The following is a 15,103-nucleotide window of genomic DNA, read 5'->3' on the forward strand; positions in this document are numbered from 1 at the left end:
CAAGTTCATGCTGCATAGCACAGGGAACTATATTCAATATCTTGTAATAACTTATGGTGAAAAAGAATATGAAGACGAATATATGTATGTTCATGTATGACTGAAGCATTGTGCTGTACACCAGAAACTGACACAACATTGTAAAATGACTATACTTCAATAAAGATATATATGCAAAAACAAACAAGACAAAAAAAAGCTCATTGTTTTCATTAAAGATGTGCTTCAAAAGTATTTTGATTTTATACATAATATATATGAATCATAATTTGTAATATATTTATTTCGTTTTGATTAGTTGTATACTAGTAAGACTTCTGAAAATAATTCAATCCAGAAGAAAATGTTTAACATTAACAACTTTATGGTCACATTAAATCTAAAAGAAGAGATAAAGTTAAATTTATTTACCCACATAGAATATTACATATATATGTGTGTATATATATACATATATGTGTATGTATATTTATATATCTATATAATAAGTAAATAAAGAAGTAAGAGTGATCCAGAAAATATTCTGAAGTACAAAAATCTTAGGATAAACTTCTGTGTGGTAAAGGGCATGATAATTCAAGTTCAAGGAGGAAAAGGGGGAAAGATGCTAAATTTCTGATCACTGCCAAAAAAAACATTGTGGTACCTTTTTTAAATAAGTCATACTGGGTATCTTATCACTGATATTTAAAATTCCATGGAAGACTTGTAAAAGAGTAATGTAAGTATTAACTTAAAATATCATCAAAAATAATATATTTTGCTATTGTTTAACTTGTGATTTAAAAAAAGATCTTTACTTAAAAATATGTAAGGAATGTATAATGCCTAAAATTTATTTTAGGAATTCTGTGACCAAAAATGTCTGGTGACTACAGGATCAATAAAATCATATATTTGTCTAGCCATGAGTTGAAAGGCAAATATTTAATATGCAAACATCTAGGGTTAAGTAACACACTAAGATCTTATTAGTTGCTTAAAACACTGAGACTTTAAACTAATGACTCTCTTTAAGCCTCAGATTTCATATCTGTAAAGTGGAAAGCAAATACTTGCTGTGCCATTTTCACAGGGTTGTTGAATGTATATATTTTTTCAATGAACAGTTCTGTAAATTGGTTTTTGTAGTGCCACAGATGAGAACTTCCTTGCTTTTTACAGCAACCCTAATTTAAAATAGATTTACAGTGTTAATAAATATAATTGGCATATTTTTATTTGAATTCAGATGCTCACATATTTGGGTTCCTTAAAAGTGAGCTGTACCTACAAATTTTAATCTGCCTAAGGCTCACTTCAAGTAAAATGGTCACAGCCAGGGCTCTGATGATGGAAAAGGGAGTAACTCTCACACGTGCCATTCAACTGCAGAGAGCAATTTCACGCTAATCAATATGCCTTCTCTTGGCACAGAACTAATGATAGTAACAAGAACTGCAGTGGAAAACAGTGCTGCTGAGAACAGTGCCTCACTTCCCACACTCTCCTCTAACTGGACTCCCCCGTTTCCAGGCACTATATGGTGCTGGTCCCCTCCCTGCTCCACACTGAGACCCCTGAGCAGGGCTGCCTCGTTCTGAGCCACCTGAATGAGATGGTGACTGTAAGCGCCTCCTTGGAGTCCCTCAGAGAGAACAGGAGCCTCTTCACTGACGTGGTGGCAGAGAAGGATTTACTCCACTGTGTCTCCTTCACCGTGAGTATGGCTGTTTGACTTAATATACTTGTTTTCATTGTCCAGGGACACAGGGATCTAGAATTCAGTCAAGATAAGCCTTTGAGAGGCTGGCAAGGACTTCAGGAAGGGATTTAAATGTAGTGATTAGGTGTAGAAAATAAGAAGCAATGCATGAATTTCCAACCACGATAGACGGTATTCTTGGAGACATTAAAAATCAACTTAATGATCAGAGAAAATTCCTATTAGCCAGAAAAAAACAGCAGTATGCACTAGACAAAGGGAAAATGTGACTTCTACTTAAAATTAAAATGGAAAAAAAATATCAATAAAGCAAACAAGGCCCATTTTCAGCGTAAGCCCCAGTGGTGGGCTGACAGGACCACGCCACCCCGTTCTCTTAAGAGTGAAACTGTAGACCTCACCGTGAGCAAGCATGCAGTATCTCTTCAGAACGGCCCATATGTAAAACGCTTACAGCCCATGAGAGTCCAGTGTATAACTGAATCCAGACTGTATCGGCTGGTCTGTAAGGAGATGTGGGTCTCATTTATGACCTCTCCCGCTGATGTATTTTCCTCCATCTTGTGTTCTGTCTTCCCAGTCGTAAAATGACAGAAATCATTCTACCCGTGAATTCCTGTCTATGCTAACTTTTCTCTTCTGAGGCTGAGAGAATGAAATTAAGCTACAGGGACAAGTGGGACAGAGACTTGGGGAGGAAACTTGGGAGATTGAACGGGTTCTCAAGATCTCTCCTATATTTCAGGTCCCAAGATCTTCATTCAAAGAGGAGGTAATGTTCCTCACTGTCCACGTGAAAGGACCAACCCATGAGTTCAAGAAGCGGACCACAGTGCTGGTTAAAAACAAAGAGAGTCTGGTCTTTGTCCAGACAGACAAACCCACCTACAAACCAGGGCAGACAGGTACAAAGAGGCCTATAACTCAAAAACGAAAGGTCCCCCCCCCCCCCCCGCGTTCCTCAAAGGACCCCTGATTCCTTAAAAGTTTGTCTTACTTGCCTCTAGGGCTGGTTCAAGGCTTTTGAGATTCATGGAAAATATTTCTGTTTCAGTGAAGTTTCGTGTTGTCTCGTTGGATGAAAATTTTCGCCCCCTGAATGAGTTGGTAAGTCTCCTAATATCTACACAGAATTATTATTATCTATATAAACAGGCTGGGAGCCTGTTTTTGGTGTTGGAGGAGGACCAGGGAGAGAAAGAATCTGGTATTTATAACAGCAATTTCTGGCATTACCATAGTGCAAAATCCCCATTTAGAACAGTCTTCTGGCCAAAAGACAGTAGTTAGTTCTATGTTGGTAGTGGTACTTAGCCGTCTGTCACACAGTTCAACTAACTCTTTAGAAAATTCTCAATGAGGCATGTATCCATCCCTATTAGAATGTAAGCTCCACGAAGGTAGATATATTGTTCTTTTGTGTGCTGCTGTATTCCCAGCACCTAGAATTACATACAGCACGTGGTAGGCACTTAATAAATATTAGTTTTAAAAATGAATAAACAATGACAGTAGAGGAGCTATTCTCATTCCTCCTTATTCTTAGAACTGCCTAAGAATACTGTGACCCACTGTAACATTTGGATCTGAACATGGTTACTTATAGCTCCATTAGTGTTTATTTCTCAGTCTGTAGAACAGCATAGCAGTGTTCTTCACTGGGATGCTTACAAGCATTTAAGTGATATTAGTAAATCCCATTCCGAATGAATGGCACGTATGCATTTGCTGCTGACAGCCCAGTAAGTGCTTAACATTATTCATTAATTGCTTATAATGGATTAATTAAAAGTTCTGTAAAACTTGATCTACCATTTGTCTGTGTTTTACTGCAGATAAACTTATTCTACATAAAGCGGTCTTGCTTATAAATTAGAACTGAGAATATTTCAGAACAATTCTCAACTCCTTTCTTCCTCTTTTGTCTTTCAGAGTCCACTAGTATATATTGAGGTAAGCAATGTGAAACATTCCATAATTAGACATAAAGTAATAAATTTGAGGAAAATGTTCTTATTTGAGAGAGTCTTACAATAGTTCAGAAACGTGTTAGTCATGGAGAAGCCTTCAGACTCATGTAACACTAGGTGGTTCTGATCTTCCCGCCCCGTTCCCTCATCAGCTCTTTGTGGATAACATAGGAGCCCCCATAGATTTCCTTTACTGTCTCTAATGCTCTAGGCTCTTTTGTAAATTACAGTAACTGTGCCCATAGGACCCCAAAGGAAATCGCATCGCACAGTGGCAGAACCTCAAGTTAGAGAATGGCCTCAAGCAACTGACCTTTGCCCTCTCGTCAGAGCCCATCCAAGGCTCCTACAAGGTGGTGGTACAGAAGGAATCAGGTGGAAAAGCAGAGCACCACTTCACTGTGGAGGAATTTGGTATGGATTATGAAAAAATCATGGAACTTTTTTTTTTAATTTAAACTTCAAGGGCCTAGAATTTGAGCAGATTTGGAATTCTTCTGTTTCCCATGGGTGAGCTTGGGCTTGGAGCTAATCTAATTTAGCTTACATCTAAATTCAGTGAGGACCATCAGTGATTTGTGAATAGGACTTCATATAGCTTTATGTAGCAATTTTTAATCTGAAAAAAATGTAAAACATTCTTATTCTAGTGGCATCTTCCATAATTCATTTAGGTTACACTGATCCACCATAGTCCTTCAACCCAGGATTTCCATTTGCGAGTACGGTGGATATACTGGAGAAAGGGGCTACCTTTCGGGGCCCTAAAGTATTACTAGGGAATTGTTACTGAGAACCTGGAAATACCAGTTCCCTGAAAGGTGAAAACCAATCATGACTTCCTTTATCTCCATGAACAGTGCTTCCTAAGTTTGAAGTGCAAGTTACAGTGCCAAGGATAATCACTATCTTGGAAGAAGAGGTGACAGTGTCAGTGTGTGGCCTGTGAGTTTATACTTTTAACAAATCTCTTGAGGGGAATGAATTCTTTAAAGGAGGCTCACCATTGGGGCTATTTTGGCTGGCTTGTTAGGAGCAGAACAGCACAAATACCTTCCATACACGGGCGCATCCCCGTCTCTAGAACTGTCCTCTCCTGCTGCTTTTCCATTTTCCTTCTTATTCCCTTTCATGTCCTTACCAGGATTATTACAACTATCATGGGGAGGGCAACTGTTCCGGGAGAGGCTATGCTACTAGGGTTGATTCTGAAAGTAATAAAGTTAGTTACGCATGTGCACGCACACACACACAAATGAGACAGTGTTGAAGGGTAGTGACTTTCCCTTCACCAGCTTGTAGAGAAAATTCAATTAACAACAGATCATTTACCTGACCTTGCATACATAGTGGAAAATGGCTTACATTCAGAATCGGCAGAGATAAACATATTACAGAAATCTCACCTAATCTCATCCACTCATGCACCCACTGTTCAGATAGGTCCCTGCCCCAGCACTGTCTTGAGAAACCCCCGCCAAGTTCCTGATCCTACGTAGCTGGTGAGCCAATACTCTTGCAAACAGAGATATAGAGGAAATCTCAAATAGGGAAGCAATTATCAATGACAGATTTATGGCACAATCCCATTTTTGTCAAGAGTAAACAAGTACAATTCTATATGAACAAAGAAGGGATGGTGGGAAGACAGATAATAGTTTATGTTTTTAGGTAGAACTCAGTGTTTCTTCTCTTTGCTTTGTTCGTATTTTTTTTTCTCTCTTAAGAGCTAGTGTAGCTTTGGCAATAAGAAAAATATTTTTTAAAAAATGAAACTGAAAATTAAAGATTAAGAAAAAAGATATGGTAAAAGAAGACTGCAGTAAACTTCAGCATGTTGCACTAGAAATTTATAAAAGAGAAGGATCATTGCTTTGTTTACTTGCCCTCAACACTGTATGAGCCCTGCAGAAGTTGAAGGGAAGTACAGGGAGTGAAAACATACCATTGCTAAAGGGGAACCATAAGTAGGTAGAAAATGGGGGTGTTCAGTGTCTCATTTGATTCATTTGGCAATGTTCTGGTGACAGATACACATATGGGAAACCTGTCCCCGGACATGTGACGATAAGCATGTGCAGAAAGTACAGTAACCCCTCTGACTGCTTTGATGGAGAGTCACGTGCCATCTGTGAGACGTTCAGTCAGCAGGTATGTGGGAAACTTTTCCTTCTAGAGAATAACAACCAAGGCATTGTTGATAAGCAGTGAGTTACAACACGGGGCTAACTCAGGAAGAGACCAATCTATAAGAGGATTCTATGCTAACGACAATAGTTTTTGAAAAATTAGTGACTTAGCACAATAGGAATTCTTTCTTGTAACTGTCCGTTGTGAGTGTTTTTGGTGCACCACGCCCCCAGAATAACGGAAGTCGCGCCATCTCCAGCACCTGGTATCAAGCCACCTTGAGAATCCAACTGGGTAAAGGAAAGAGGGAAACATACACACCTTAGCCACCTCTGCTGGGAAGGGCGTTAACTTTTCTCTTTCTATGAGCCACGCTTGTCATATGCCCCCACCTAGATGCCAGAGAGGTAGGAAACACAGTCCTCAGGTGGGCAGGCACTTCCCAGCAATAGCTCCAAACTATGGGAAGGGAGCCAGACTTCAGTGAGGAGTTAGCTGCCTGCTATAGTAAGATTACCCCCAAATCTTACAGCATTTCACTCTCATTCACTCTACAGAATATCAGATACTAAGGAATACACTTGTGGATTATAAGCCAGAAACTGTTGCAAGATGTAATAATAATTAATCCCTAGAAAATGTGTATTGTGTTCTTATCATGGAAAATTCCAAGGTTATGCTGCCTCAAAAAAAAAAAAACCCACCAGATTAACTGACCACTGATGTGTCCAGTCTTACATTTTTGTATTTTATTTCATCCTCTCCCAGCTAAACAACAAGGGCTGCTTCTCTCAGCAAGTAGACACCAAGATCTTCCAGATGAAGAGACAAGGATTTGAAATGAAACTTGAAGTGGAAGCCAAGATCCAAGAAGAAGGAACAGGTTTGTGTACACAGTGTAATTTTGGGAGAATGAACAATGGACATTGATTCATTTCCTTTGCCAAATTATGAATCGTAAGGGGGAGGTAGTGTAAATTCAAGGAGAGCATCCTTCCAAAAGAGAACTTAATTTTTCCTTCTTTTTCAGAGGTGGAATTCACTGGAAGAGGGTCCACTGAAATCACAAGAACCATAAGCAAACTCTCATTTGTGAAAGCGGACTCGTACATTAGACAAGGAATTCCCTTCTTTGGGCAGGTGAGGTATTTTTCAATTCACAAATCAAACTGTACTCTTACTGAATATGCACAACCTTTTCTGCTAAAACCATACCTAATTCATATTATCTGTTGATTAATATAATCAGAGTTATAAACCAATTAAAATAGATTTGTTCCTCTGTAAATCTGTATACCAAACCTACAAAAGTCATTCCAAAGACTATCAAAATTAGAAGTTTTTTGCAACAGCATTGCGTGACATCACTCAATTTCTTTCCCATGGTTCACCAGGCAGCCTCAGACTTTTGTAACATTTTCTCACATGACTCTCAAACTTCATGGCGGCCAATTACATTCTCCTTCGAACATTAACTTTGTATGGAAATGAGTGGGTTGGAGGCTTTAATTTTTATTTTGAAATATAAAAGATCCTACCATACCTAGTGTTTCTTTCATGGATATTATATTTACATTAGTTCTTCTGTAATAGCAAGCATATTTCAAAAACAGGACACATGGGGTAAAGGACTGCTATTCAATGTTCCCACATTTTAAAAATCTAAATTTTCTCACAGATCTACACGGAAACCTTCTGTAGTTATTTTTTTTTCCTTCATAAGCGCATGTGCAAAGGGATGCTTTGGATTCCACAAGTCTGAGATGACAGCTGTATCTACCTCCGTGTGTAATTACTGTGCATCTTGTTACGAATGGAAATGTTACAAGATGTTAGCTGTGGAGCATGTAAAAGAGGGACCAGACTGCACAAAAGAGTGGATGGAATAATTTTAGGATGTTTTGATTATGCTATGACAGGAAACATATTCAAAAACTTTGGTCACTTCCTAAAATGAAAGTAAATTCACCTTTTTTAAATTTCTCAGAGGTACACTGCACTTCTTTGAGATTTTATCCCTGCTAAATAACTGTCCTACTAGTCATAAGACTCTTGTCGAAAGAGAAATAGTGAACTTTGTGCCTGTTCTTTTGTCTTCATATCCTAGCTGACATTTCATTGGCAAACTGAGATTTTGTTAATCAGTTACAAACACTAATCCAAGTCTGCTGGTTGTGCTTCCTTATACCAGATGTAGCTTATACACCATCTTCACAATCTGAACTGAAGTACTCATCTTCTGAGTTCAATACGAGCTGTAATTTGACTTTAGGTCCTTATTTAATACTTTGTGATTCTTTTCAATTTCACATTTTTCAAATGGGAAGTGCCTTCTAAAATTGTTCACTGTGATATGGCTCTTGTGGTCTGTGACTTGCCAAAAGTTATATATAATAGACAGCATTTCCCAGACATGGACAGAATACAGTCTTCAGGTCACCTCTGTCATCATCTCCATCATTCTCTTCACACTGCTTTGTCTTCTTTGAACTGATTACCACTCAGTAAGTACATATTATTTATATGTTTATTTAGCTTCTGTCTCTTGTACTAGTCTGTAAGCTCTGTGATAGAAGGAACTTTGTTGTGTTCACTGCTGTTGCCTCAGTGCCTGGAACCATGTGCAACATACTGGACACACTCAATAAATACTGGGGATAAAATGAATATGTTTGGTGCCTATTGGATAGGCGCCACATAACTGATCTGCAGTTTTTAACCTTCAGGTGCTCCTAGTGGATGGGAAAGGTGTCCCCCTGCCAAATAAACGCATCGTCATCACAGCGAATGAAGCCAGCTATGCCTCTAACGCCACCACCGATGAGCACGGCCTGGTGCAGTTCTCCATCAGCACCACCAACCTCACAGACACCTCCCTCACTGTCAAGGTAAGTTTGGAAGGAAGTGACCAATGACATGATGTGGCCTTGGGGAAAAAAAAAGGTTGCAACCTAAAAGTGATGAAATGTCCAAGTAGTGTTTAGTCCTATGGAGAGAAAATAAAGCTAGAAATTAGAAACCAATTTCAGGTCAATTTTGAAAAAAGTAAATTAAAAAGGAGGCAATGGAGTGTTGTGGTTAAGGGAGGGTTCCACTCATGCACTCCTGCTGGGAATATAAAATGGTGCAACTGCTATGGAAAACAGTATGGCAGGTCCCCTAAAATGAAAATAGAACTACCACATGATCCAGTATCCCCACTTCTACGTATATATTCAGAAGAATTGAAAGCAGAATCTCAAAGGGATATTTGCACAGCCATGTCCATAGAAGCACTATTTGCAATAGCCAAGAGGTGGAAGCAACCCAAATATCCATCAACAGATGAACAGAATGCGGTATGTACACAGCCTTAAAGAGGAAGGAAATTCTGTCTTGTGTTACCATATGGATGAACCTTGAGGACATTATGCTAAGTGAAACAGCCAGTCACACACACACACACACACACACACACACACACAGTACTGTATGATGCAACTTATACGTGGTACCTAAAGTACTAAAAGTCACAGAAATAGAAAGTAGAATGGCGGCTGTCAGGGGTTGAGGAGAATGAGAAGTGGGGAGTTGATGTTTAATGGGTATAGAGATTTAGTTTTGCAAGATAAAAAGTTCTGGAAATGGGCTGCGTCTTACTTAGCATTACCAAACTGTACATTTTAAAATTGTTTAAATGGTCATTTTATATTGTGTTTTTTACCACATTTTTTTTTAAAGTGTAGGGTCCAGAATCAGATAAATTAGATTAAAATCCTGGATCAACTCTGTATATAGAACAAATAACTAAAACTTCTATACTTCATTTCCTTGTCTATAAAACGGATGCAATATCAGTACCTAACTCTTGGGGTTATAACGAGGACTAAATGAGATAACAAATGCTAAAGCACTTAGTAAGCCCCCTTTCATGGTTACATTACTATAAAAGCCCATTTTAACACCGTTAACATTAATTCCATAAATTATTGCTGTTACTTTATTTTTGTCCTGCTATTCTAATTTTCTCCAGATTTTTTGTCCATACCCATATAACTTGCTTTGAATAGGGGCATACAGTCCTCTATTCATTCTTTTATGATTTTTATATAAAATAAATCATGTTTTATTGATTCAGCTTTCTATAAATGGCATAAAAGCCCATACTTCTAAATAATTCAGAAATTGAAAATTCACTCATTTGTTTAATCAAAAGGCATCCTGAATGCTTTCTCTGATTATGTTTAATCATGACGTGTCTTGGGAGAAGGTGCAGCTCAGTGGTAGAGTGCCTTCTTAGCATGTGTGAGGTCCTGGGTTCAGTACCCCCATCAAAAAAGAAAGAACGAAAGAAATCTAATTACCCCTAAAAAAAAAAGAACTAAAAAAAAAAAGAAGTGTTTTGAATGCTAGTCCTGAAAATGAAAATATTATTTTTGAATTTTATTTTCCTCTTTTTGATGATCATTTACAAGTTATCACTATAAGATATATTGAGATAAGAACACACAGATCCACTTGTGCCCCTTGGGAGGTGAGAATGAGGGTAGGGGGAGCCTGGAAAGAACGAAGGAATGAATTCTGCATGGAGGAAAGTGGAAACATAACCCAAATAGGGCCTATGAAGATTAAGAGCCCAGAATCACAAGAAGTGTTAAAAATAATCAGCCCAACACAGCCCAGGAGAGGTGGACTTCAGCTACTTCATGAACTCGCCTCTGGAATCAGTGCTCTTTACAGAATTCTCAGACCCCTAAGTTTGCAGTATTACATTTATTCATAATACCCATTTGAAACCCATCATAAGTGAGGCATGTACTTTCTCAAATGCAGTTTCTCGGTTTCTGAAGATTGGTTAGTCTCCTCAGTGAGGTTTCATAGCTCCAGTGTCTCTGTCTGAATAGGTGAAGTGGCCACAGAAAAGTAGAGAAAGCAGATCAAAGCGAAGGGTGCCTGCCTCCTTTCATGCTCTTCAGAAATGAAAATACCAGCTCAAGGCGCCTCTGCCCTGTGAAGGTCTGCAGTGCAGATAACAGAATTAGGGACCCTTCTCCCTCACTTTTTTGTGTGCAGCAAAAGATGTGTGGGCACTAATGAAGGTAGGGCAGTAAACCAATGCAGTTTGATGAGAACGCTGAGTCCCTTTGATATAGGATGTGTAAGATAATTTTTTTTTTCTAATTCATCAGGTCCAGCACCAGGACGACAATACCTGCTATGGCTACCTGTGGCTATCAGAGGAACATGAAGAAGCTTATCACACTGCTTATCTCGTATTCTCCCAAAGCAAGAGCTTTGTCTACCTTGAGCCCTTGCCTCATGAACTGCCCTGTGGCCAAGCTCAGACAGTCCAAGTGCATTACGTTCTGAATGGACAGGTCCTGCAGGAGCTGAAGGAGCTTGAGTTCTATTACCTGGTGAGAAGGCAGGCCACTGCCTTGACTCATCTGTAGATAAAAGCGCCCTTGGGCAGGGGTTTATAAAGCTCTTTAGATATCATTATTTTGATGTCTTGTCCATGTTCCTTTTGAAAGTCTGACTTCTCTCCAGACTAAGTTTCAGCAGCAGGGGCTCAATAAAACAAGTGTATCACCTGGAGGGCAAGACCTGGGGGAAGATCTCTGTCAGGCAAATTAAATTCTTTTTCATTTCCTTTTTTGCAGATAATGGCAAAGGGAGGCATCGTCCGAACAGGGACTCACATATTGCCCGTGGAGCAGGGAGACAGTGGGTATTTCCATAATTTCCACCCTTCTGCCCTGTTCCGCGCGCCACATGCAGCCTTACGCTGCAGAAATACCAGGAATGGTTTCAAATGAAGAGAGACCATTTTCATCTAGTGCCAATAAAGAAGTTGAGAGGGGAAAGTGATCATTTTTCTTTTTTTTAACCCTTTATCAAATATTTATTTTCTTTTCCTTTTCCAGGTTAATCTGTTTAGACTATTTAAAATGTTGAGTTGTTTCATAATCTATGCTTATTCCAAATTTTCAAACCACAAATACTCATGGACCTTCTTCTCCAAATGACATTTCAAAATTGTTTTAGACAATGGAGAGAAGGTCAAATTTTGGGTGTGTCTTCTGTAGAGTAGGTCCTGTGCTGAGTCATGTATATCTTTATATCATATTTCCCTTTTGAAAATAGTTATGATTTATGAAGAGTCAAATTGGGTATTTCCACCATTGAATTGGACTCCCCCTAGGAACAAATGTGTAACAATTTTTTAAAAAAAGAAAAATGCTGAAGGTTTCTCCTATTATAAATTAGTCTGAAAGATCACTTATTAGACAACTATTGGTGTACCACTCTTTTGTTGTTTCTTCATAGCAACCCAGAAGATTTAGAGACATTTCATGCAAGCTCTAAAGACCCTACATAGGCATCAAAAAATAACTTTCAAAGGAGCACAGTTCACCTCTTAAGAAGAAAGGATAGGGTATTTGGTTCATAGAAAGTTTAAGAGGATAGAAGGATTAAATACAATGTGTTAAACTCTTACATCTTACAACTTCAGGTCCTAGTTCCCTTCTCTGGTGGAAAGTCTAGATCAGATGGTAGCCAAGTGGATGTCTCCACATCCTTAGATGGCATCAGAACGTTACATAGATGAACTCAAGCTTCAAACTAGAGGATAAATCACTATGTGATTTATAAAAGAAGAGACCGCTTTGATAAGGTTTTTTTTTTAAGCCAGAGTTCTAAGAGATATTCAGCTGTTTATTATATCTGCTATTTATTATATCTCATATCTATTACACTTACTAATAGAAGCAGTCATTAGCCGGACCAGGCTCCTAAAATGACTTTGTACAACAGAAAAATATCATTTCAGCCCTGATATGTCTAATCCATGACCACTTCCTCATTCTCTCTGTGCTCCAGTGAAAGGCCATTTTTCCGTGTCATTTCCTGTGGAGTCAGACATCGCTCCCATTGCTAGACTGCTGATCTATGCCATTTTACCTGATGGGGAAGTGATTGGAGATTCTGCAAAATACGAGGTTGAAAACTGCCTGGTCAACAAGGTGGGTGTTTTATACCCTAAAATGTTCAATATTTAAAACTGGAAATTACTACTGCTATCAAGTATTTTCTACGTGCGAGCATTGGAACTAGAAGGGTTGAATGAACTCCGCACAGGTTTTCAGCAGGGTGATGGCAGAGTCACACTAAGAAGCCATGTCGCTTGACTCCTAGTGCAGAATTCTCATGTGCTGTTCAAAGTACCTTGTTCCCTTCTTCTATGATGAAATGTTGGGAAATATGTAACCAAGTTTTTAAAACTACAAAAGAACCAAAAGAAAACTACAAGAGCATCTAGAACTATGTGCATTCTTCCCACCGCTAATAAACACCCCACTGTGTGTTGAAGGTAAAAAATGGTGTCTCAAATTTAATAACTTATAAAAACAGATATCATTACAATGATTCAACTGATTCTTGAGAATCAGAGTGGCATAGAAGGAGGGGGCACACAGCCTTAGGACTCACATGGTGTCCACCACCACGAAGTCAAAGTGATCACGCATCAAATGTGAGGAACACTCAGGAAACACTGGTGGATGCACGGTTAAACCAGGCCATTTGTTTTTCTGACTTTGTCCCCAATTCCACAGGTGAATTTGAGCTTCAGCTCAGCACGAAGTCTCCCGGCCTCCCGAGCCCACCTGCAAGTCACCGCATCCCCTCAGTCCCTCTGCGCCCTCCGCGCCGTGGACCAGAGTGTGCTGCTCATGAGTCCTGAGGCCGAGCTCTCCCCCGCCTCGGTGAGTCCCATCAGCCTCAGGGTCAGGAAGGACCACACGAGGGGCTCAGAGCAAGTAGAAATCCGCTCTGAGTGGGATAGGAGCTACTAAAATTACAGTTATCCAGGAGTTAATAGTTTTGAGCTCTTTCATGGGCACTTTTGGGGGAGGAAGATATTACATATGAATAGGAATTCATGGAATATGGAAGATATTACATATTGATATATATATATATATGTAGACATATGTAATATAAATCATGTGCCATCCAAAATCCTTGAAATCCTACAGCTCTATGAAACCAATAATAGGAATTTTAAAACTAGTTTTAATGTTTCAAAAAGTCTAACAAAAGTGGTACATATACCTACACTAAGACTGCACAGACTAAATCAAATATCAAATTTTTGTTTTTATAAGAATGACATGAACTGAAACACTGCATGTCCCAAGATAAACACAGTTTCTGAAGGAAGGTCTATATTGTCTCTGATGAATAAAAATTAGGGAAAATTAATTCCTATATGATAAATGACACTGATAAACGAAACTTTTAAAATCTTAAGTTAATAGAAAAAATAACAAAAGGGTATGCTTAATGGAACAACAAGGAACTTAGTGTGTACTAACAGTCTGTCTCTTCACATTTTCAATGAGGCCAACTGGAATAACCTCTTACTGTAGTTCTTTTAGTTTTTTTTTACTATAAAAATTCTATAAAAGGAAAGTTGTATTTTTACTTCCCTAAAAGAGAAACTTACAAGAAAAGATTTCTTACTTCTTGGTGCTCCCAATGGCATTTCATTAAAAATATTAGAATACTTGTAAAGGCAGTATTAAGTACATCTCAATAGTGGGAGCAAGGAGATACGTGGAAAAGTAACATTAATATTTTCTGTTTGTATAACATAATTTTTTAATTCTCAGGGGTTTTTTTTAATTATAAGAACCTTGATGGGTAGATAAGGCAGAAAATTCTATTAGTTTGTTCATGGTAAAGCAGAAGCTTTCAGGTATCCAGCAGTAGACTTGGGTTAGAACAAGAGTTCCTCTCAATCCCTGATAACATTTTATTAATGAAACACTGCACCTGGTAGTGTAAGTCATTCATTCAGCACATTTATTTAGTGCCTACTATGTTCTGGATGTGCCTACTGTGTATCTAAGTCCTGGGGAATCTCCTAGTGAACTACTAGAATGACAAAAATCTATGCACTCATGAAACTTCACATTTTCATAAATGAGACAGACAATAATTATGGGACATGTTTTGGAGGAAAATAAAGCAGAGGAGGGAGATGGAGAATGGTAAGAGGGAGCTGCCTTTGAGAAAGGGTTTAATTTCATGATGCTACTCAGTTTGCTGATCGATTCTTGTCAAACAATTTTGAACTCCTATAAATATAATACGGTGCCACTGGGGGCTTTTATGTTTGTCTTATTCCCTTTCAAGTGAATTTGAAAGTATCATTTTCAGTATCCTACAGTTAAAGTTTTATGTATTTTGTAAAGATATGGGGCATTTTGTTTCCATGAATAATACCTTAGAAAATACTATCCTAACTTAT

The 15,103-nt window shown here is 38.5% G+C and overlaps 2 protein-coding genes across 2 annotated transcripts in view; one reads left to right on the forward strand and one right to left on the reverse strand.

Annotated features, from left to right (window-relative positions):
- KLRG1 (killer cell lectin like receptor G1) overlaps positions 1–15,103 on the reverse strand; it is a 120,735-nt gene that overhangs the window by 40,841 nt on the left and 64,791 nt on the right. The window lies entirely within an intron of this gene.
- LOC102516499 (alpha-2-macroglobulin) overlaps positions 1–15,103 on the forward strand; it is a 35,628-nt gene that overhangs the window by 1,368 nt on the left and 19,157 nt on the right. The window contains exons 2-15 of the mRNA XM_032473332.1: positions 1,516–1,699; positions 2,451–2,610; positions 2,760–2,812; positions 3,638–3,658; positions 3,921–4,089; positions 4,536–4,620; positions 5,706–5,826; positions 6,574–6,688; positions 6,836–6,945; positions 8,532–8,693; positions 10,974–11,201; positions 11,448–11,511; positions 12,670–12,812; positions 13,404–13,553. Of these exons, the coding sequence (XP_032329223.1) occupies positions 1,516–1,699; positions 2,451–2,610; positions 2,760–2,812; positions 3,638–3,658; positions 3,921–4,089; positions 4,536–4,620; positions 5,706–5,826; positions 6,574–6,688; positions 6,836–6,945; positions 8,532–8,693; positions 10,974–11,201; positions 11,448–11,511; positions 12,670–12,812; positions 13,404–13,553 (1,765 nt within the window). The remainder of the gene's footprint in view (positions 1–1,515; positions 1,700–2,450; positions 2,611–2,759; positions 2,813–3,637; positions 3,659–3,920; positions 4,090–4,535; positions 4,621–5,705; positions 5,827–6,573; positions 6,689–6,835; positions 6,946–8,531; positions 8,694–10,973; positions 11,202–11,447; positions 11,512–12,669; positions 12,813–13,403; positions 13,554–15,103) is intronic.

This window comes from Camelus ferus, chromosome 34 (assembly GCF_009834535.1).
Source record: "Camelus ferus isolate YT-003-E chromosome 34, BCGSAC_Cfer_1.0, whole genome shotgun sequence".
Taxonomy (NCBI): domain Eukaryota; kingdom Metazoa; phylum Chordata; class Mammalia; order Artiodactyla; family Camelidae; genus Camelus; species Camelus ferus.